Here is a 21,485-nt window from a genome sequence, read left to right on the forward strand (position 1 = left end):
TAACATGTCCACTGGATGACGTATAGAGAAGTTTGTGTATAGCACGTGTCCTCCAATGGCAGCTGATGAAATGCAAGTAGCTCACTGAAACCCAAAGGAGATCTTCATGTTCATTTTAGTTGGATTTAGGTTAGACCCAAATTGGAGCACATTTGGAAGAGTCGTGGGCTTTCCTTTCTCCCCTGAGATGACATCATTTTTTTCAGCGGTCAGTATTGTGGCTGGTTCGCAGCTGCGTGATACTGGTGCGGAGGCCTCCTGCGCACGCGGTCACCACCGCTCAGTGGTCAGTGTCTCCCTGGCCCTCGCTGGAAGCAGAGCCGGATGCCGGGCCAGTGGCAGGCTGGCTGCGCGGCCCCGTCCTGCGCAGCGCAGCCCGGCACGCGCCTCCGAGATGAACAAGATCCCTTTTAGGAACGGGGCTTTTAATCAGCTGTTCGAAAGACGCTGCTCCAGTTTCAAGTTCCTGATGACGCGGGGGGCGTGGGGGGATCAGCGTGCCTGCCAGGCGCGAGCTCCGCTCCAGTGGTTATCTCATTTCAAACATGTGGGCTGAATTACATTATCTCTATAATTTAGACTTATGGTATATTGAAACACTAATAAAAGGTTCATGTGTAAGGGCAGTTTAGCCATGCTAAGCTTATTTTATTTTACAAGACTAAATAATTTGATGCTTTAAAAACATTTTTCTAATTTGAATTCTAATTTATTTACCAGAAGTGTGGTATGAAACCTGAAGCTTAATTATTAAAATAGATGTTCAGGCACTTTCCTGACAGGAATTATGTGGATAAAAGACATTATTTCTGGAAACAATCTTACATTTGGATATAGTGCAAAATACCGCTGATAATCAGGAGGAAGTTTTCTCTTCCACTGAAGTGTCTTAAATTATGAGCTTTCTACTGTTTTATGGGAGTTTTTTTAAAGCCACCTGAAAGTTTTCCCACAGCGCTGGTTTAGGAGCAGCTGAAACTTTAGACACCACTCAGAAATAGCCTGTTGTTCCATTAACATTGCTGTGAGTGATGCATGTGTGTATCTGTGACCACCTAGATTCCTAAATGTACCCGTTCTATTAAAAATTAAAAGAAAATATTTCCTATATTTTAAAGTACAAGTTTAAATTGGCACTGTAATTGCTAAACCTTGCAGTTTAGACAGATGCCAGAGCTCCCACAGAGGAACTTTAAACTGTATTATGCTGCAGTCTATACGCTCACCCTTCTTAACTCTTTGCTGTTATCCAGCAGCAGAGGAGAGCTCCATCCCGCTGCCCTTCCTCGCCCTCCTCTTACCAGTTAGGGGAACCCCTGGGTCCTGTCAGTCTTGTCTCTGAACCCCAAACAGAAATTGAGTTTTAATACCTAAGATACCCTCTGTCTCAGCTGTGAATCTTTTTTGGCTTGAGGGGATTAGGGGTGTTAAACTGGACTACCACGTTCCTAACTGCTTACGACCAGCAGTTTAATTCAAAGCCCAGTGAAGTTAAAAGAAAAAAGATACTCAAGGATTTCAGTGGTGTGGATCAGATCCTATATCCAGAAAGGTAAGGTAAGCAATGAGACATTGCTCACATATGGATTACCTCATTTCCGTTCCTTTTCCGTTCCATTCCTTGAGAGTCCTGATTTCTTCATAGGAACATCTCTTACCCCAGTATGTGCTTTGCATGGTGCTGAATTACAGCAGGAAGACTTGCTGGGTAGATAAAAATGAACAGGATGTACTTAACAGTCTGATACCTAGAAATGGAGCTCTTTCTTTGATATAATTTGTATCATTTACTACTCATTTATTTTCTTTTTGTGTTGAAAGATGGATTTTAAATCATTTTTTTCGTGGTTTGTTCTGCTCAGTTACTCCATTTTTCTTCCAGTGTTAAAATTATCTTGTAAGACAGCACAAGGATTTACAATCGATTAGAAAGCTACAATTTTAATTTTTCCTTCTTCAGTGTTCTCCAGTTTATTTCTTTATGATGGATAAATAGGAGCTATCTAATTTAACAGATAAGCAGTATGTTATCAGTGCAGCTGGATTAGGCCACTCTTCGTGTGGTTTATAATCCCTTTTTGACTGATATCACCATTTATCACTGGCCTTGTATTTGTTTTTCTTAAATTAAGACTATGATACTGAACTATACGAATAATATCAGGGTAAATAATTTGTACCGTATCAGCCTGAAAATATCAAGCCAGAAAAAGAATGTGGAAATCAACTCTACAGATGGGGGGGAAAAAACCCTTTGGGAAACAAGAGGTTAATAGCTGCGATGTATGTAATCATTGCTTATTCATATGTGGTCGCCTAGTGCTAGCTAGTACATAGTATTCCAGAGTGCATAGCCAGATGGGATATTCTAATCTACTGTGTCAGTAATACACTCCTCACATTGCCGTGAAATTCTCGTGCGTCTTTTTGCTTCACAGAGGGTGAACTTGAGTGCAGCTAATGCCCAGTGCCTCCCTGCAAACCACAGCGTTTGAGGCATCACCCAGCGCCCAGGGTGGGACTGGGACTCGTCTGGCTCAGCTTGATACGCGGATTTGTTTCCTAGATGGCTTTGCTTGGCTGGCCGCACTTGATTAGCTGGCTCTCCGGACCTCCTTTTTAACTGGTTATTTGGCTGGACTGTCCTGGCAAACCTCCCTCTCCTGGTTGGCTGGCAAAGCTCTCGGGCTGGCCGGCCTTTTCCTTCCCTTCCTTCTCTCTGCTTCGCACACGTGGTGTCTGCTCGCTCCCGCTGTTTATCTCTCCTTGTCTTCTGTTCCTCCCACTCTGATTAGATCCACTTTGATCCATCTCCTCTTTACCGCCTTCCTGTTTTTCTTCCCTGTGCTCTTTTGCTTTATGTTTCTGTGCATCCTTTTTTCCTCCACGCTTGTTCCCTAAACTCTTTCTGCTCCGGCTTTGCCCTGCACCTGGGCAGCTGTGCATCTTTTCTGCAGCTTGCTGTCCCTTTTTTCTTGTGTGCTTGTCGGATCTAGCTACCACTTTATTTGAAACAGAGGGCTGATGCAGGTACTAACACAACACTGAGGAGAAATGGGAAGGCTTTAGGTTGGGGGGGTGGTTATGTTTATCATTTTTTATTTGTTCTAGGCATTTGTGTAAATTCCTATAGTCTACCCTTAGGTAGAAATGCTTGTCGTAAAAACCTAATGGAAATGTTTTGTGCTGCTTCTGTGTCGTATTTCACATAACTGCGGATTAGCAAGTATCTGTGTGTTCTCCATAACTCACTATCATCTCCCTTAGGACTCTTAGAAATGCCGAAACCCACTGTTTTAATCCAGACATCAAAATTGTAATTGTAGTCTCAGAAATGCTTAATTATGTTGCTGTGGAATAAGTATTTTTGGGTGATCACAATGATGGGAAAGGAAGTGCAAGCAAAACTCATGGCGCTGAAAACTTTGCTGAAGATGCCGTAAGAGGAGGCATAAAATTCTGTGGCCATTTTTTCCCCACTTGTTTTAAGCTTTATTCTGCATTCTTCATTCAGACAGGGTTCCTGCTGATGTTAATTGAAGTTTTCCCTGAGATAGGACTATAGAAATAGAGTTCTGTTGTTAGATGTTATAGTGTACCTCACTTTATTTCAGGTTAAAAGCCCCATAAATATCCCTACTTTTTGTCCCTGTTTTGTTCAAACCTGTTTTCCAACCCATTTTCTAACCACTTCTTTTGCCTTTTCTCTCTGCATGACCAATGTGGCCAATATTTTTATTCACCCTAATTATGGGATACATAATATTATAAATCACTATAAGTATTGATTAACATATCAGTCTCTAATGGTAAATACACGTTATTGTCAACTGAAAAATACTGTTATTCCCCCGTATGTGTTTTCTCCTTTCCCATCAGAACTATGAATCCCATGTGAGAGGACATTGTTCCCATGTAGCAGCCCTTTCCTTTCAAGCAAATCTCATCTGTCTGTCTTCTCTATGATTTTAAAAGTTTTTGGATTGCTTTTACACGTGTGTCCAGTACAGATATATTTCTACCTAAAAAATAGTTCATAGAATCTATTGAGTTGGAAAATTAATTAGACTACCTAATTGACTGTGCATGAGTTCCCTTGTGGAATGTGTTCTACTGCTGTTACACTCGCCTGGCACAGCACATCTCAGGAGCTAATTCCTTGTCTTCTACTAGAAGTTGACAATTAAATGAACATAAAAATAAACCCCGAAAGATCTCAACACGAAAAACGTTACGTAAAGGATCTTTTGTCACAGTAATGCCAAGAGGCCTGAATTCAGCTTGGGACTGCCTTTATAGTACACAAACGCACAAATCTCTGTCCCAAGGTCTCTGTAGTCTGAAGAGGAAAAAACCCCAACAGCATCCAGAAGTATTGGCAGCCCGTGTTGCATGTGGGGAGCTAATATACATGGAGATTAAGTCACTTGTGTAAGGACATACAGGGAGTCTGTAGCAGAGTCTGAAACTGAACCCAGGTCATCTCAATCCCAGCCAAGTGTCTCAGCCACAAGACGATCCCTCCTCTTCCGTATGTCAGTGTAGAAAGTAGGCCAAAAAGCAGTTTCCATTCTTTTATACACAGTGTTTTGTAAGACTGTGAAGTATTATGTATTAGACAGGCATCTGGATCATCAACAGTTTCTGCAGATACTTTTATCTGTGAACAGAAGCAAAGCCTCTAAGGGCTCTGCAAATTTTACATAAATTATAGTTTTATCTATAAATAGCATAGTTAAACCTATAAATAGTACACTTAATTGCAAGGCATTTGAATGAATTTTAAGAATGGAAATATATCTAAAGGACTTCTGGGGCTGTCTGTAATTCTCATATGTTTTAGTTTCTGGTCCTGCTCCTGTATCATGAGGTTGTAACAGTGATGCCTTACGTGAGGCTGAGCCGTGTGTTCCACCTTGCAGTGTGAACTGAGAAAGAGAGGCTCAGGTGGCTTAGCAGGCTAATGCGCCTGTGTTAATCAAAGATAAAGTACTCCTTTAGTTAGTGAGGCATGCAGTTTGGGAGATTCCTATTGTTTTGTGAGTATTTCTGTATCTTTTTGAGAGTCTCTGTAGCCAGTGTAATAAAACTGTTTTAATCTCTAGTGCCTCAAATGGAAGAGAAAAAAAAAGTGTGAGTATGAGGGGGAGGGCAGACCCATGTGTTTCCATCATCCTCGTTCAACAGGTATCTCCCGTTTTTGTATGCAATCAGCATCACTCTGTTGAAGTATGTAAAGAATGGGCAGAGCTCTTAGTTCCTGACAGTGCTGTAATTAGCTGTCTACAGCCAGCCTGGTTGATTTGCTGAACCCCTGATTCTCCTCCATCCTCCCAGTAAAAATTATTTTATTTATCTGTTTGCATTGATGTATATACTGGAGCACTACTGATCTGAACTCCATTAACTGAATCCATTAATTCCAGATTAATATTATATAATTTTAGGAAATACTATGGTAAAGTGATAAAGAAGAGAGAACGCTAGGCTTGTTGACAATCTTTAAAATCCAAAGAAGACCAGAAGAAGAATAACCAAGAAGTAGGGTTCATAGTAATATCTCCAGGATCACACAGAAAATTCACAGAGTAGTGATGTAAACAAGTATTAGTATCTCGTATACTTGATGTTGGTGGGTATAATATGTATGTATTTAGTAGAATTATACTTGCTTAATTGAAAAGGCTTGTCTGTCAAGATTAGATCATTTGCTTTCATGGAGAAAAATGTTTCTCTACTTCTAGCAATAGGTATTGAGTGCATGAGATAATTCCAGAGTTGTGGCGTGTTTTCCATAACATTTCAACAAAGATACCATCAGATTTATTCAGAGTTAACTAGTGCATGTTATTACTGTATTTATTTTTTTGGACCGCAGTCTTAATGTGAATCCCATATATGTGGTTATGCAAAATGAGCCAGATTGTGGTTCTGATTACATTGGTGCACACACAGAGTGATGCCACAGTTTCATAGAGGTGGAACCTGATCCTCCAACACAAATGGCTGCACGGTATTTCAATCAAGTAGTTGATGTGTTTCACTGTAGAGTTTCAGAAATGAGGTAGTAGTGGCTGAAGTAATTTTTGTATGTTATCAATTTAAATTTGTAACACTTTCTGAGACTTTTGGGAGGGTTATTTTGCAATCATGAAATAAAACCATTGTTAAAACATTCTGTGAAAATCAAAATACGGTATGCTATCATTGTTTTCAGATAGCTTTTTGTGTGCAATTAGCTGACTAGTTACAAGATAAAACTTTGTTACACCTTTACTCAAAAGAACAGGGTTAGATATTGCAAGGCCTTTAGAGTACCAAAAAAGATCATTTTTTACATCATATAAAATCTATCATCATTAAAATAATATCCCTAAAAATACATATATATGAGAAGTACTGAGAATATATAAATCCAGCCTGGGCAGGTACCTGGCTAATGAAATTTGGTTGTGTAGCTGGCTGCCATCTGGAGAAGGGAGTCTTCACTGAAATGTAATCTACATGTCCCTTCCTTTTGCAGGGTTGAAGCTTTTCCACTGCCATAATTTCTCAGGAGTGCTGATTCTTTCTGGTTATGGAAAGGAGGGAGCTTTCTTAGGACAAGCCAGATAATTCCTGGCAACTATTATAAAGGAATAAGAAGAAATTGTTGATTGCTCTAATTACCTTGCTAAAGAGCTGCCAGAGCTTTAGAAGTTCTGCATTCTGTTAGGACCACAAAAGTCTTTTGTCCATGTGTCATTATGATAATATATACTTACCAACACCCAAAACATCCTTATTACATTTACTGCCTTCCCTCCAAGTGATGCATTCTGAAGCAGGGTGGACTTCTCGCCATTCCTGCTGTATGTTTACTCTTTGTGTTTCACTTAGCTTGAGCAGTGAAATTGGCTCCCTTCTTTCCTCTCACCTCCCCTTTGTTATTTATAACCCATTTTCAGTTCTGGACTGAGTTTCGGTGCGGTGCTCTGCAATTGTATTTGGTTTCATGACACTGCAGAGGAACATTTATATTAAAAAAATATTATTTCTAATGTATTATACCACTCTCGCTCCCTTTTAAATGTGGGCAGTATCTCTTTAAATCCTGTGTGTTGCATTGTCTGAAAGCATTTTCCCTTTCTTTGGATGTTGGTCTATTTAATATACTGCAACTCATTAGGATCTATTTTTCTTACACAGTTTGCACTACTTTTGGATAGTCTGAGCTATTTTATAGTCAGTGTCTTCTGGAGCCAAATAGAAAAAGAAACTCAAAGAGCTCGTCTACTAGCTTTGTCTTTAGCTTGCTATTTAATAGTTAATACTTTGTGGTATGTTAAGAGAGTTTCTATAACGTGGCACTTCTTAAGAACTCTTTTTAAAAAGAAGTAACAAACTTCAGCCAACTTGTTCTTTTAAGTGAAACGTACAAAATCCTTCAGTTGAACCCGTTCTCCTGAATAATCATCTGGTCTTGACAATAAATATGTCATCAGAGTTAGTTACTTTTTTGCAAAAAGAGAGATGGAATCAATTCAGAATTTTATTTCATTGCTGTTAGCCTGTGGAAGACAATTGGAAAAATTAAAATCTACAAAGAAATGTTCCTTCATAGCTTATACAGCAAAGTAGGGTAGGATAGAGTTTGTCAGGTAACTGATTATTCAGAAATGAGAAGTTCTTCTGCATTTAGCAGCATTGCTTACTGTTTTCTTCATCATGGAAAAGAATAAAATGTGGTAACAATTTTCTGTGTTTGGACTGCTGCCACACATAATTGGGAACAACAGAGCTAAAGCCTTGATTTTGGTGAAATGCTTAGTCTGCGTGTTGGATTAAAATGTGTGCAACAAATCACTCCAAATCTATAATAATTTTTTGAACATTATTTTTTTATTTTATTACTATAATGTTATTACTTCTCAGTTACAGACTTTGGGAACTGGGTCAGTTGCAAGAACAAAATTGGCATGAAAATAGTTGTATATTTGCTCTTGAAAATAGATTGCCAAAATACTTTTTAAAATGGTCAGCCCGAGTTGTTCTGTACATCAAATGCAACTGATAAAAAGATAGTGTTAGTCTTACATGGTTAGTAAGCTGTTATTTAAAAGTCCTGTTCTTCAGCCGACATCCTAGGAAGACTAGATAATATTTGCTAGATGGACGTGTTAAACACATCATCTGTGCAGCAATGGATTTGTGAAGAAGCTTACGGAATGGAAAATAAATTTAGGCTGAAGTGTGCCAGCAAGTCAATATATGAGAACAATTTGCAACAAGCAAAGGTGAGGAAGACATGCAGAAATGGGGTCATCAGAATCGTGAATTTGAGGATAGCATTCCTTGGGCTGGAATGCATGAGGCAGTAACTAACTTTTGTGGTTAACTACTACAAAATAAAGGGTTATAGTACCAGTGGAAGCTCTCTATTGCAAGTGTTATGCCTGCCTCCACGGTGCTTTTTTACTCTTGTTAAAATGATGCGAGGCATCTCAGAGCTGAGATGTCTGCTTTGCTGCGTAGCTGTGGGATTTTAAGGTAGTTCTGCTGCCAGATTTACACCCGTGCTGATACAGGGTCCGAGTGGGGGTTCTTTGAGTCCCCAGTTCCAGTGACATCTCGGCACTAACCCGTGTTAAATCTCAGCAGCTTGAATTCTGTGTTGGACTGTGCCCAGAAGCAGCTGAGGAATGGTCTTAATATATGGAGTTGTCTCTGGCAGTGGACGAGAGCAGACAGGGGTGGGGTGGTGATATTTCTTCATCTGCCGCAGCTAACCTCACCAAACCTCGTTGGTAGGAAGTTTTAGACATTGTAGGAAATAAAGTTTAAAATATTTACAAAATTTTGTTTTCTTTCCTTCTGAATGCCTTCTGATACCTCTGCCCTGTACTTTCCAGTGATGACACACTGGGATCTGCCGAGGATGAGTAATGGAGTATGTCTGAGGGGAGGAGAGGACGGGGACGGTTGCCCAGTGAGTGATTGCCTGAGGAGGTGGCCCGCGTGGAAGGAGGAGTGTTGTGGTTGGGCATATTTATCAACTGGCGTTTCAGCGTCACCTGTGAACAGGGAATTACGGCGTCTGGATTTTTAAGCGTTGGAAGTCGGTGCGTGTTGAAGCCAGCGTTGGAAGTGGGCTGACGTGGGCATGCTGTGTCCTATATCTGGTACTGAATCGATCTGTGAGGCGAGATGTGTCACACGTCCCCTGTTAGGAAAGACAGAGGTAAATAATACTTATCCCAAGGGTTCCTGACTATGGTCATTCGCCTTTTTGACCAGCAATTCAAAGCCATGAAGTCCTGTGTCAGTGCAAAAGGTGTTTTCGTGATAGCCTACAAGGAACTGAAGGGGACGCTTCACACGTGAAAAAGGAGCACAAGCATGTTGCCCTTTCCCATTTTGCTAGTGCAGTGACACACACAAGGTTGCCTTAACCTTTTGGGAGGGGTATGTGTGTAAAGCATTCTGCTTGTTCTCTCTCTTTAGCATGTCTGAAAATACCTAAAATCACTTGGAAGGACATATGTGCTTTGGAAATTGAGCCTGAAATGCTGAACCTTTGTTTTCTGTATCTCTCTGTGCTATGCTGGTGTTTACTGCTGCAGTCAGCTTCTGGTCGTCTCACGCTCTCCTGCCTGTCTCAGTCTCCTGGAATTTTACTGCAAAAATTCTCATTGCAGGCATAGCACATACTGCCTCCTGAAATGAGGCCTGCTAATGCTTTTCTCCGTCATCTGTAAATGTATTGCTGCTTTGTCTGAAGAGAGAGCAATGGTTGAAACACTGCGAAACATGTGGTGATGGAAACTCTTGTCTTCCCATTAAAATTGTAGTTGTTTGTAGCGAAAGTGGTGTAAAGTATGGTTTCCAATCCTATCAAGAAAGAAGGCTTTCTTGAAGAACTTCAATTTTAAGAGTTGGTGCTTCTCACCATATCCGTGCTGCTGCTGTTTATTTCAAATTTGTTAAGAGTATTTCATACACATTTATTCCATTGCTGATTTTTAAACTGAGGAAAGTTGATAGGAGTTTTGTTTGTGTAAGTACAGCTGGATCCGCTTAGAATCTCTGTTGTGTAGGTAAATATGATTATATGCACATATTTTTAGGATTCATTTAAGATTCTTCATTCATGGCTCAGTGAAGCCTAACTTTTTTTTTAAAAAAAAATTGTCTTTACCTATGTGCCAAAAATCACAAAACATAATTTGCTTGGTATGATTCTCATCATTCTCACTATTATGGGTCTCATCATCATCATTATTATTGGTGACACTCGAGCTGATACTTTCACAGTTCCCTTCTCCCCCATTACTTTCTCCTGTATCCAAATGTCCAGCCACTGGACATTTCTGGGAACTCCTTTGGAAATTCCATCATATGTTTTTCTAATCCTGGGAACATTTGTGAGAAAGGCAGAAAGTTCCCCTCTTTAACACAGATGTGCTGTCTTTTCTTATATGTAGCATTCTTGGCATCTGCCATTCTAGGTGAGGGGGAAGGATGGGAAAATGAAGCTAGATTTCTGATAGTGTACTTGTACTTGACTGTAGTGTGTTGCATTTTAATTACCCAGTAATTTTTTTTTTCAGCTTGTAGTTCTCTTGCCATTTAAAATTCTTCTCTGTACTTAAGGAGAATTTCATTGAAAAAGAGAGTTACTATAAAGTACATTCCCATTAGAAATACACATTATGGATGCTTGAGAGAGAATAAAGTTGAAGTTTGCCTTTTAAGTTCCAACATTAATTGAAGATGCTCCCTCCAGTTGTTTTTTCCTCTGACACTCTTTCTTTTTGGTTCAGTCTGCTTTATTTCAGAGAGCTTTTGGTGACGCTGTTTATGTGGGAGTCTGTAGGTGTGTTGTCTTGCTTACTGAGTTGGTGATGATAGAAACTGTTCACAGGCTAGGTTACAAAAGACATTGTTAAATAATCCTTCTTTAGACCTATTTTCCTTCTGGTAAGTTTGGTTGATGATGTGTTAGGCAGTGGATTTTGGCCAGCCTTAGAAACAAGTGGTCTGCTTCACTTATGCTTCCTTCCTTCCTTCTCTTCCTTGCAGTGCGAGAGGATGCAGCTTATACCATGGACAGTCTTCTCCTCTGTCTGCCTTGTTTCCCAGTAGACTATAGCAAACCCTTTCTTGCTGTCTGCCCATTCCATCAGACTGGAGATTCTAGTTTCGTTTGCTACTACAAAAATTAGGATAATTTTCAAAGCATTATACTTATGCTTAGAAGCACAAACTTGTACTGTGGCGTCCCTGGAGCCCTCTGAGGCTGTATTTACCTGCTAAGTTGTGTTGCGTTAAAAGGATTCTATTACTTGAAAATCAGACCGCCAATGTTTTAGCTAGCATTATTCTTTGGCTCTGGGAGATTGGTTTCCCAAGAAGCGTTCTCAATTGCAGGGGGTCGCAATACTCTTCTGTGATCCCTGAACAAGCAGCTGCATGGATCATCAAATGCAACAAGCCACACGTGAATAGTGCTGAGTAGTAGTAATGCTTTGCTGAGTGTGTTGTGTCCTTTTGCCTTGTTGTGCAGTCCCGCTTCTGGGCCAAATAATCTTTTATCCCTAGTGTTAAAAAAAAAAAACACCCTCAACCAACCAAACAGCAGAAGTAAAAATGTTTTTAGGCAGGAAAGGAAGTTGTAATAAAGATTAGCTTGAAGGTATTTCACTTGCCTTAGAGCCCTTTCTTTATTCTCTTTATTCTTTGCATGATAATGGACTATTCTTTTCTTTTCCTTTTCCCCTGCACCGAAGAAAGGGGAAGTTGCCAGTTTGTATTGCTGAGGGTAGTTTCAGTTGCATGACAGTTTTGGCTCAGTTTTTGGGGTCATGCAGCATTTGCCTTGGTGGAACATGGAGCAGCTCTGGAGGGATGCTCTGGCTGACCAAGCAGTGCTTGGGGCTCACCGCTTCGCCAGTGTCTTCCCATGTGGTCCTAACTAGGTGCCACAGGAGCTGGGTCAACTGGGCGCCAGCCCCGTGAGCTGAAAAAGCTGCGTTCGTTGTATTGTGATACCCGTCTTTATGATGGCACACAATGGCATTTTCCTGTTTTGAGTAATGTGATCTTGATCATGAGGAGATAACTGCTGGCTTGCTGGGGTCCCATCCTGTGAGCCTTGAGCCCATTCCTGTCCAGTTTATTTTAAGAGGCAGAGGAGTGGGTTGACCTCCCCAGCAGGTGCTTATCAGTTTGCAAAGTCAGGCTGTTAATTTGAACCATCAAGAGCTCTTTATAGGAGATTTGTATGGAATGAATCTTGGAGGGGAAAGCTACCAGAATTTCATCCAGCATCCTTACTCTAGTCTAGTTGTTTAATCTGGCTTCTATTTATTCAAAATGATTTTTAAACTGTATCTTTACATTAAAATGTATAGTCCTTGAAAGCAAACAGAGGTTAACCTGAACTGAGGGCTTAAGGGCTCACAGATGTGTATCTGGTGTCAAAAGTCTTGCAGATACTCTAGTGCTCAGTCTCGGTGGTACTGTCCAGCATCACTTGGAGCAATTATCAGTATATATTGCTGTGCTTGGTTTCAATCAAAGCCTGCCAGTGCTACATGTTTCAGCAGCCTCTCTGGTGGTTTTATGAACATAAAGGGTCTTTCAGGGGGATAACTAAAATTATTTGATCATTATGGCTAAAACAGGAATTAGTTATAGAGCAAAATGCAACGTGATTCTTTCCCTTGGACTTAATAGGCTGGATTCTTGCATGGTGTAAGCAAGCCTCATTACATTGCCCTTCTTATTCTTTTTGACAGTATACAAACTTAAAGGGATTTTACAGTTTCTTCCCTCTTCTCAGTTGTCTGAGGCTCCTTGTGGAGTTATTCCTTATAGGAATTCCTTATAGGAATAACTAGTAAGTATTTGCAGGAGCAGATAAAATTGTTATATAGGCATAATGACTAGTACCTTATTGAAGGCTGCTTGCACATGCCAAAATTTTCATTGGAAATGACTTAAAACATTTGAATTTTCATTTGTGCAGCTTTAAAAAAACATTTTTTAATAAAATCTTTTCAAGAATCAATGTTTTTCAAAATTAAAATGAAATCACCTATGAAAAATGTAAAAATCTGTGTAACAGCTTTTCTGGCTATATTTTCCCCCTTCCTCTCTTTTCCACTCCTGACTGATCATTTGCAACGTTGCGCTTGAGCTTTAGTCGTGATGTGGTTTGACTCATCTCAAATGTCATAAACATATAAGGAAACTTCATTGCTATGAAATAAAGTTTGGGGTTTTAAAGCTCACATCCCCAGTCAGTGCCTAGTAGCGTAGGCCCTCAGGGTCACTGCCTCTTCTGAAGTCACCATAATTCATCTCTTCTTACCTGTTATACTATTAGCCTTCTTTCTCCCAGTGTTTTAGTGGAATCCCTTCCATTTCTTATTCATAGGCTTTCATCTTGTAACATATCAGAAAGTCTTAAACTCAATATTAAGAATACTTTAATTTTAGACCTCTTTGGATTCATCCTCTGTATAAGAAATTTGGGCTTGAAGCAAATGTGGATTTCTCTGTGGCCACAGGTAAGCATGTACATCTCAGTGATCTTTTGCTTATGCGTTTCCTGGCCTTGGGAATTTTCCATTAAAAAGCCAAAGGAATATCTTACTTTGTTAGAAGGTGAAAGTCTGTATTTGAGAAAACAGAAAAAAAGCGGTGTTCAGCATAAAACTGAGTATCAAGAATAAAATTTATGAAGGCAAAGGACTAGATGAAGAGAAATTCTGTAATTCTGCATAGTAAAGTCTGTGAACTCGGATAATAACAAAGAGCTGGATTTGCTTGTGTTTGAACACATATTTGACCTACTTTTTGTTATTGAAACCTTGTGAAAGAGTTAGCATGATTATGAAGTTAACTTCACTGGGTTCACAATATTTCTAAGTCATATTAGCCACTGCTAAGTCATTTATAGCTTGAAAGCAAATGATCCTAAATGCTGATTCATTCATATTCTAAAGTAAAATACAAGATGGGGTATTCGATACTGTCTGATGCATGCTTCTCATTGCAACAGAGGAAACAAGATAACTCGTTTTTTAACTATGTGTAAACTGTATATGGACAATCTGCCATGAGGGATTTCATTCTGAGGAGGTAGGCTGGAGGTTTCATGTCTGAGCACAAAACTGTGGCGTTCCTAAAGAATTTGTCATCTATTGTTTTAATGTTAGAAGTTTTGCATACCATAAGGTGGAAATCTCTTTTAGACCTCATTTTGCTCAAGGATGAGGAGTTGATCTTGGAACTAAAATTTTTTAATGGACTAGGTGTAAGTGATTGTGACTCATATACATTTATTGTGTGCAGAAGGAATAAGACAGAAGCTAGTAATACTTATTTTTGTACTACGTGTTTCCAAAGTAGCAACAAAAATGCTTAAAAATGGGAAAAGAAAAACTTCATAGAAGTTGCAGTGTGGGAAATTGATATGGGAGATGAAGGGCCATGATGAGAAATATGATGCCAGAAAAATCAAGGCAATAAACAGGAATTAAGTAACCAGGGATATGAGAAATATTATCCAAAATTCTGACCCATTTCAAGATGAGCCTGACAGAATTGCCAGTGATGAGGAAGAGGAGGGAAAATTGTTCAGTAAATGCAGTTGCACTGCTTGGAGGGGGATAGGACAGAACAAACTTTGTAAACTGATAGCATCTAAGGATGATATTAAATAACAGTAATTGCACTGAGATATTTTTTGTACAGCTAGTCCAGGTATCAGGCATCAGGGAGACTGAAAAGAGCTAGCCAAAGGGTTCTCACAGTCATGCAGGTTAATTTTCCATGTATCTTGAAAGAGAAGACAAACTTCCAGAAGGTGGAAGAAAATTATGTTTTTCCAATATTTTAAAAGGAAAAAGGAGATGATCTGGAAAATTATAGGTCTGTTAAACAGGTAAAGGATAGAATAGCAATTACAGGACTTAATAGTTAGTGAAGAGTAGATGATAATTAGCATCATTTAGTACAAGTTTATAAGAAATAGGTCTTTCAAATTAATTTGCTATTCTTTATGAGAAGATTTTTTTTTTGATAAATATAGTGGTAGCAATATAGTATATTATAGCTACTGGATATCTTACAGGACTTCATTTTACTTTCTATATCAAAGAGTGACTTGATTAATCAGCAGAATTGCAGTATATTGACATAGCATCCCTGGACTTGAATAAAGATCAGTTAAATGATAGGTTTCAAGGTGCACTTGGTTTGGGAGCAATCTGGGAGCGTTTGTCCAGCAAGAGTCCTATGGAGCAGGTGGGGAAGGGATTGGTTCTTATTTCTGCCCTGTTGAACACATTTTGTCAGTGGTCTAGTGGAAACATATAATTGTTAACAAAGTTTGGAAGTGGCACGGAAATTGGAGGAATTTATGGTGTCATCGCTGCAAGGCAGTGTGGATGCTTAGTGACCTTGACTCAGGCACCTGGTGACTGTTTCAGTACAGACGAACATCAGGTTCATAATTTGCTGGCTCTGCTTTCGGGATGCTGGACTCTGTTCTGGTGCACTGCAACAGGAAAACGTTTTAGGGTTGCTTGTGAAGAATTAGCCAGAGTGTGCACCCCGGATGTGCAGGAGACAGCAGGAGCTGGCAGTACTGCTGTTTGCTTGTTGCCCTTGGAGAATGGAACAAAATAAAGCCTAGTAGTATTTTATTAACATCTTAGTTTAATTCTGTCTGTCGGATAAGTGGCCTGTCCTGCCATAAACAAATCAAAGCAGATGTGTTCCACATGCCCTCCATTCAGCTGTAGGCAGAGCTTACCCATATATCTGGTACAGCATATGGCTGAATAACAGTGAAAACCATCCTCAAAAAACTTCCTGTAGTCTGTATTCCCATCGCTTGAGACTCATTGGAGAACAACATTTGTGGAAATAAACATATTCTATCTCTTTTATCAGTATTATTTTAATTAATGTGCTGAATATTTAAAACAAACTGGATTCAGTCTGGTGAAAAGACCTCCCAAATTGTATTACTAGAGATTAAACCAAGCTGCAAAGGGGACCTGGAGAATCTTAAGTATCTAGTATTCCTGATAAAATAATTCACAGAGCTGCTTGTTCTCAATAGATTTGAATGACAAGTCAACTTGAGAAAAATCCTCAATACAGCACTGGCAAGTGAAATTGTTGAGTAAGGTGTGGAATTTACGTGCGGAAGACTTGCCCGAGTCTGTTGCTGTTATGCTTTATTATAAGTTTTGTCATGTATTTGTACTGTGATGCTGATTAGGTTTCCTGTCTTTGGCACAGATTACAGGACTGGCCCGTGCTTCACTTTGGTGACCAACCAGATGTGCCAAGGACAGCTCAGTGGAATAGTCTGCACCAAAACCCTGTGCTGTGCCACCGTTGGGAGAGCCTGGGGCCACCCCTGCGAAATGTGTCCTGCCCAGCCGCATCCCTGCCGCCGAGGTTTCATTCCAAACATTCGAACCGGAGCCTGTCAAGGTAGGTTAGCAGCAAAGCTTCCCCAAAAGCTGCTGAAATTGTTACTGGATTAATGTTAATTGCGTTACACTGCTGTGAATAACCTGTCCTAAGCCATTCTCTGCTGTAAGTGTGAAGAATGGAAAAACATTGTCAGATGCATTACTTCATGATTCAGTGAGTGCCCGATGTTCAAGTGAGTACGTTAGTAACTTAGGTCATGCGAGAGCAGCCAGCATCTTAATGAATTTCTCACTGCCAGTGGCGCTTTTGCTTGGTTCTGTCAGGGCATTTTGCTGTGGGTACCACTGGGCCATCCCATGGAGGAATTTGTTCTGTTTCAAACAGCGCTCAAAACATACAGAAATCGATCTATGATGATATTGTTCCATTTATCTGTTGTGGGTTTTTTTAGCTCAGAATTGTTGGTTTTGGATTCATCTCGAGCATCGTATCTCTTGAGCTCCACTGCTTCGTCCTGGAAAAAAGTGCATGTTGTGCCATTTGAAATGCCTTATTATATATTTTATACAATTTTGGAAATGCATTTGCATTTGTTTCAAATCGTAAAATCCACCCAGATGTTGCTTGCTTCTTTCTGAGCATGCCTTACCATAGAAAGTCCTTACGCTGCTTTTGGCTTTTATTCTAATACTTCCAGCTGTATAAATTCTTTTATTGTCTGGATGTCTGGCAGGAAACAGGAGAAAGTTAACAGGGGCAGCTATGTATTAAACTGATGTAGATTATAAATTCCCAGGACCATATCTTTGAGACTAGCTTATTTTGATCTGTCTAACATTTTCTAATAAGATACAGCATTTTTTGAAAATGGGGGAGATGATAAAGATTATAAGTTTATTGGTAATTTCATTTAATCATGAAATTCCTGTGAAGAACTTCAAGGCATTCCATTGCAATAAAAATGTAGTTATCCTCTATCACAGGCCAAGTCCTGTTTGGTGCCTGCAGACAGGCACGATGAGCTGTGAGATGGGCATGTTTGCGTATGCTACGTGATGTGCTGTATTTTAACCTCAGCTGTCCTGTGGCATTATTTCCCCCCTCTCTGTTAAAGGTCAGGGCTAAACTGTGCAGAAATCTGTGAACTGAGGTTCTGGACAGTTCTGAGATTTTATGTGTGTAAATATGTGGCCCATGCCCCTGCCTTCGTGCTGCACCTACTCCTGTCCCTCTTGTCTGTGTCCTGGAGAAGCTGCAGTGACCTCCCCGATGGTTTTGCACGGGCTGTCTCTGCTTGCTGCACAGTTCTTAGCATGCAGCTCCATTTATGCTAATCTGTACATGGTGCCAGCACAGTTTTGGCCCTGTGTGTTTGACTTGTACTTTCCAGTTGATCTGCTCTCCTGTAATGTGTTCATAATTTCAACAGATTTGCTATGGAACCACATATTAGCCTTATTTTTCATGCAATTGTACTAAATCCAGTCCTTTTGAAATCAGATAACATTCATTCAGACTGAAGACATTTCAGGGATTTCACATCCATATTCAATCTAAATAAAGGAAAGCAGGTTAAATAAAATCCAGGTTCTCTGAAGAGAAAAAGAAACCGTTATTATTGTGTGGATAAATCGGAAAAAAATAAAGCAGAGGGGGTGAAGGCAAGTTTGTTTTAAAAAATAAATATTGCTGCCCACAGTTTGACTTTGTCTGTCTGGCCGAAAGTTAAATTAATATCACAGCTGAAATTTTTAAAGATGCAAAGTACAAAAATGAAAGCCAAAAGGTAGGATTTTGAAACAGACGTCCTGACTCAGGAGCATGAGTTCTAATTTTTATTTATTCATTTTTTTAAAGTCAATACCGAGCCATGAAATTTGGCATGATTATTGTTATTAAAACACTGCACATTGCTTTAGGGAGAGACCAGCCTGAGTCGCAGCAGCGGCGTGGCTTTGTCGGCGGGTGCTGTGGCCACGCGAGCTCCCCGTGCCGCCCAGCCCAAGCGTTGGCGCGGGCCTGCTGTGGCTCTGCCGCTTGCGCTTCCCGGCCTGATTTAGTCAGCTCAGGGATCTTTACATAATACTCTGCTATGTGGCACAAATATGCCCCTGGGCATTCGTGAAACTTCCTTCTCCCAGGGAAATTGCCTCTCGGCCTTTTGTATGGACGTAGTATTTTGCTTTTCAGACTATAAGACACATTGCAACTGGCTCTCTGGGGTTTATAAAGGGAGGTCTGAAGGCACCATCTCCTTCAACTTGTGTCCCTGTGTAGAAACCAGTCCCAGTGAGAAGCCCAAGAATTCAAGAAATCAGGTTTTCCCAGCAGCAGCTGGTACCCCTAGAGGCGATGGGTGACGGGAAGGATTTGGGGGTGTTTTTCGGGTGGGTGCTGCATTTGTTCCCGAAGGAGGGAGGAGCAGCAGACACAGGGCAGTCCCAGGGGGATGGTGAGCAAGACGTCCACGGTCTGCCACTGCGGTGGTTCCTCCTCCTCTAGCTGTTACTGAGCCATAGCAGCACTTTTGCAGCGTAGCGATGACACGCAGGTTGTTGTGCTGCAGCAGTTGTTCGGCCAGAAACTGGGGCCCCTTGAAAATGTTTGCCTTGCGCTTCCTACCTAGCCTGTGATATCATCTTGGTCATTTCGTTTGCCTGAGTGAGAAAAGAAAAGAGGGAGACATAAAGGGAAAAATGCAAAACAAAGTTATGAATGTCTAAGCAGGTCATTAAAAATGCCTCTTGAGACATTAATTACGGCTGTGAAACTCCTTGAGTCAAATCCTAACCACAGCTTACGGTCGCTGGTGCCTCATCTTATTGGAGTGGAGAGTTGATCACTTCTATCAATAATGACTGTGCGCTTCCCTCCAGGAGGCCCCAGGAGCTGAGGAGCTGTGCATGATACGTGGGGAGGAGGCCTCCAAAGGTATCCACAGCTCCTCGGCTCGTCCAGGCTCCGGGAGCTCTGCTCTCATGGGCTCTGCGCTGAAAGGCGTTGCCAAGATTTTCCAAGTGGCAAATGATTTTGGGTGCCTGACTTCCAGTACTTTAAAGGGCCCTGGGTTTTGGCAGGCTGTGTTCTCTGTACCATTATTCCCCAGATGTTTTGGAAAAACAAAGCAATAGCAGTTAGATGTTTAATGTCTGTAACAATAATAACAATGTGATTTCTTGCAGAAAATATTTAGAGAACTGTACTTAATCATACTTTGCATAGGGTAGTTTCAAAATTAGTGTCTTTCTTCACAAGCAAGTATAATATTATGATGGGTGAAGAATAGATTTAAGCGTATTTACTTAATTTCTGTGTAGACAAATTATTATGGTTGTTCTTGAGAAATGAATTAAAAGTAGGTGTTTTTTCCTTTTTTATATGATAGATGTGGATGAATGCCAAGCCATCCCTGGGATCTGTCAAGGGGGAAATTGCATTAATACTATTGGATCTTTTGAGTGCAAATGCCCAGCTGGACACAAGTTTAATGAAGTGACACAAAAATGCGATGGTAAGAACTTACAGAACTTTCTTCTGCAAGTAAATGGGGGAAATATTTTGGGAGCCAATTTTGTTTAGAAGTTTGTCACAAACTTTGCAATCTCTCTTTTTGCGTTGAGTATGCAAATAACATTTTTCATAACAAATATAAATAATGGTCCTTTCTCCTTCTAAACCAGAGAACCTTAAATATTGGCCCTGCAGCTTTTTCCAGCTTTTTTTTTTTCATGTAATATTTTACAGACTAAAAGGTACATCTGAAACAAATTAACATTAAAACTAAAAATATTTTTAACTGATACGTTGCTTTAGAAATTTTTGAGGCACGTCTCTGTGAATTTATTTATCAGAAAGTATATATGACTAGAAAGTTACACACATCCCCATCTACTCGGGTAAATGGTGTTTGATATTAATGAGAGTTTGACATTGCTGAGTGAAGACTGCACAGCTAAGCTGTAAACTCATCCTTATAGTTGCAGATATTAAGAAAAGTCAAACATTTTGTCTCTATTGGTGATCCTAGTTTCGAAGGATGGCAGGTGCTAGCTATTAATGTGGAAATCTGCACTGCATGTGTATGGAATCTTGCTAATTCTTAACTCTGATTTGATTTTTTTCCTCTCCATAATGTAATAATCAGGAATAGATACTGCAATCCTGATTTTAGAGGGGAAAATTTGCGTGTAAATCACTGGCTTTGTCAACTGTCACTGACTTCGCAGTAGAGGATCTGGCCCCAGAGTGTTTTCTGAATGTCCTGAGTAGCTTCCCGAGTGCTTGACAAGCATTTAGTACTTTGCAGATCAAGCGCTTAGGAAAGATAAAATGATGAAGAATGACCACCAGGAATTTAAGATTCCTTTTTGTTGACAGGAGGGTAGTGCAGCGCTGGAACAGGTCACTAGATGAGTGGTGGAATCACCATCTTCAGAGATTTTGAAGATTTGGGTAGACCATGGCTGACCCAAGCTTAGTGTCAGTGGTAGTCCTGTGCCAAGTGGGAGGCTGGACTAGAGACTTCCAGAGGTCCCTCCCAACCAGCATTCCTGTGGTTTTATGATTTGACTTACTATAAAAATCTCTTTTAACCAATATGTCTTCATTAGATAGGGGCCAGATCCTAATATCAAATGTCATACTGTGCAAATCTTTACTCCCAAATTGACTTCACTGATGTGCCATTTATAAAGCATTCAGAATGTGGGGGCTATCATCATGAACTATTCCTGTAAAGACTGATTCTTCATTTTTTATCTGACCTCTCCTTCATTTTAGCAGAATTTTGGATACATAAGGCATGTAGGATTAAACTGTGACAATTGAACAGTTTGATCCATCTGTGCTACTGTATAGTCCTGATACTTTTTAAACTCTGAAGATTGATCCTCCTTTCAGGCATTATACAAAAATTAAATTCATATGAGCAGACAAGTTTCAAAAGTGGTTAATGATTTTTGAGTGCCAGCTTCCAACATCATAAAGGAGTGTGATTGTAAAAGCGAGGTGTGCATCCATCCTTTCTGGGTAAGGTGCCTTTAAGG

The 21,485-nt window shown here is 40.1% G+C and overlaps 1 protein-coding gene across 1 annotated transcript in view; it reads left to right on the forward strand.

Moving 5' to 3' along the window:
• Positions 1–21,485, forward strand: part of FBN1 (fibrillin 1) — a 164,425-nt gene that overhangs the window by 40,407 nt on the left and 102,533 nt on the right. Inside the window, exons 6-7 of the mRNA XM_067305931.1 lie at positions 16,300–16,497; positions 19,826–19,951. Of these exons, the coding sequence (XP_067162032.1) occupies positions 16,300–16,497; positions 19,826–19,951 (324 nt within the window). The remainder of the gene's footprint in view (positions 1–16,299; positions 16,498–19,825; positions 19,952–21,485) is intronic.

Source organism: Apteryx mantelli, chromosome 15 (genome assembly GCF_036417845.1).
Source record: "Apteryx mantelli isolate bAptMan1 chromosome 15, bAptMan1.hap1, whole genome shotgun sequence".
NCBI classification, from domain to species: Eukaryota; Metazoa; Chordata; class Aves; order Apterygiformes; family Apterygidae; genus Apteryx; species Apteryx mantelli.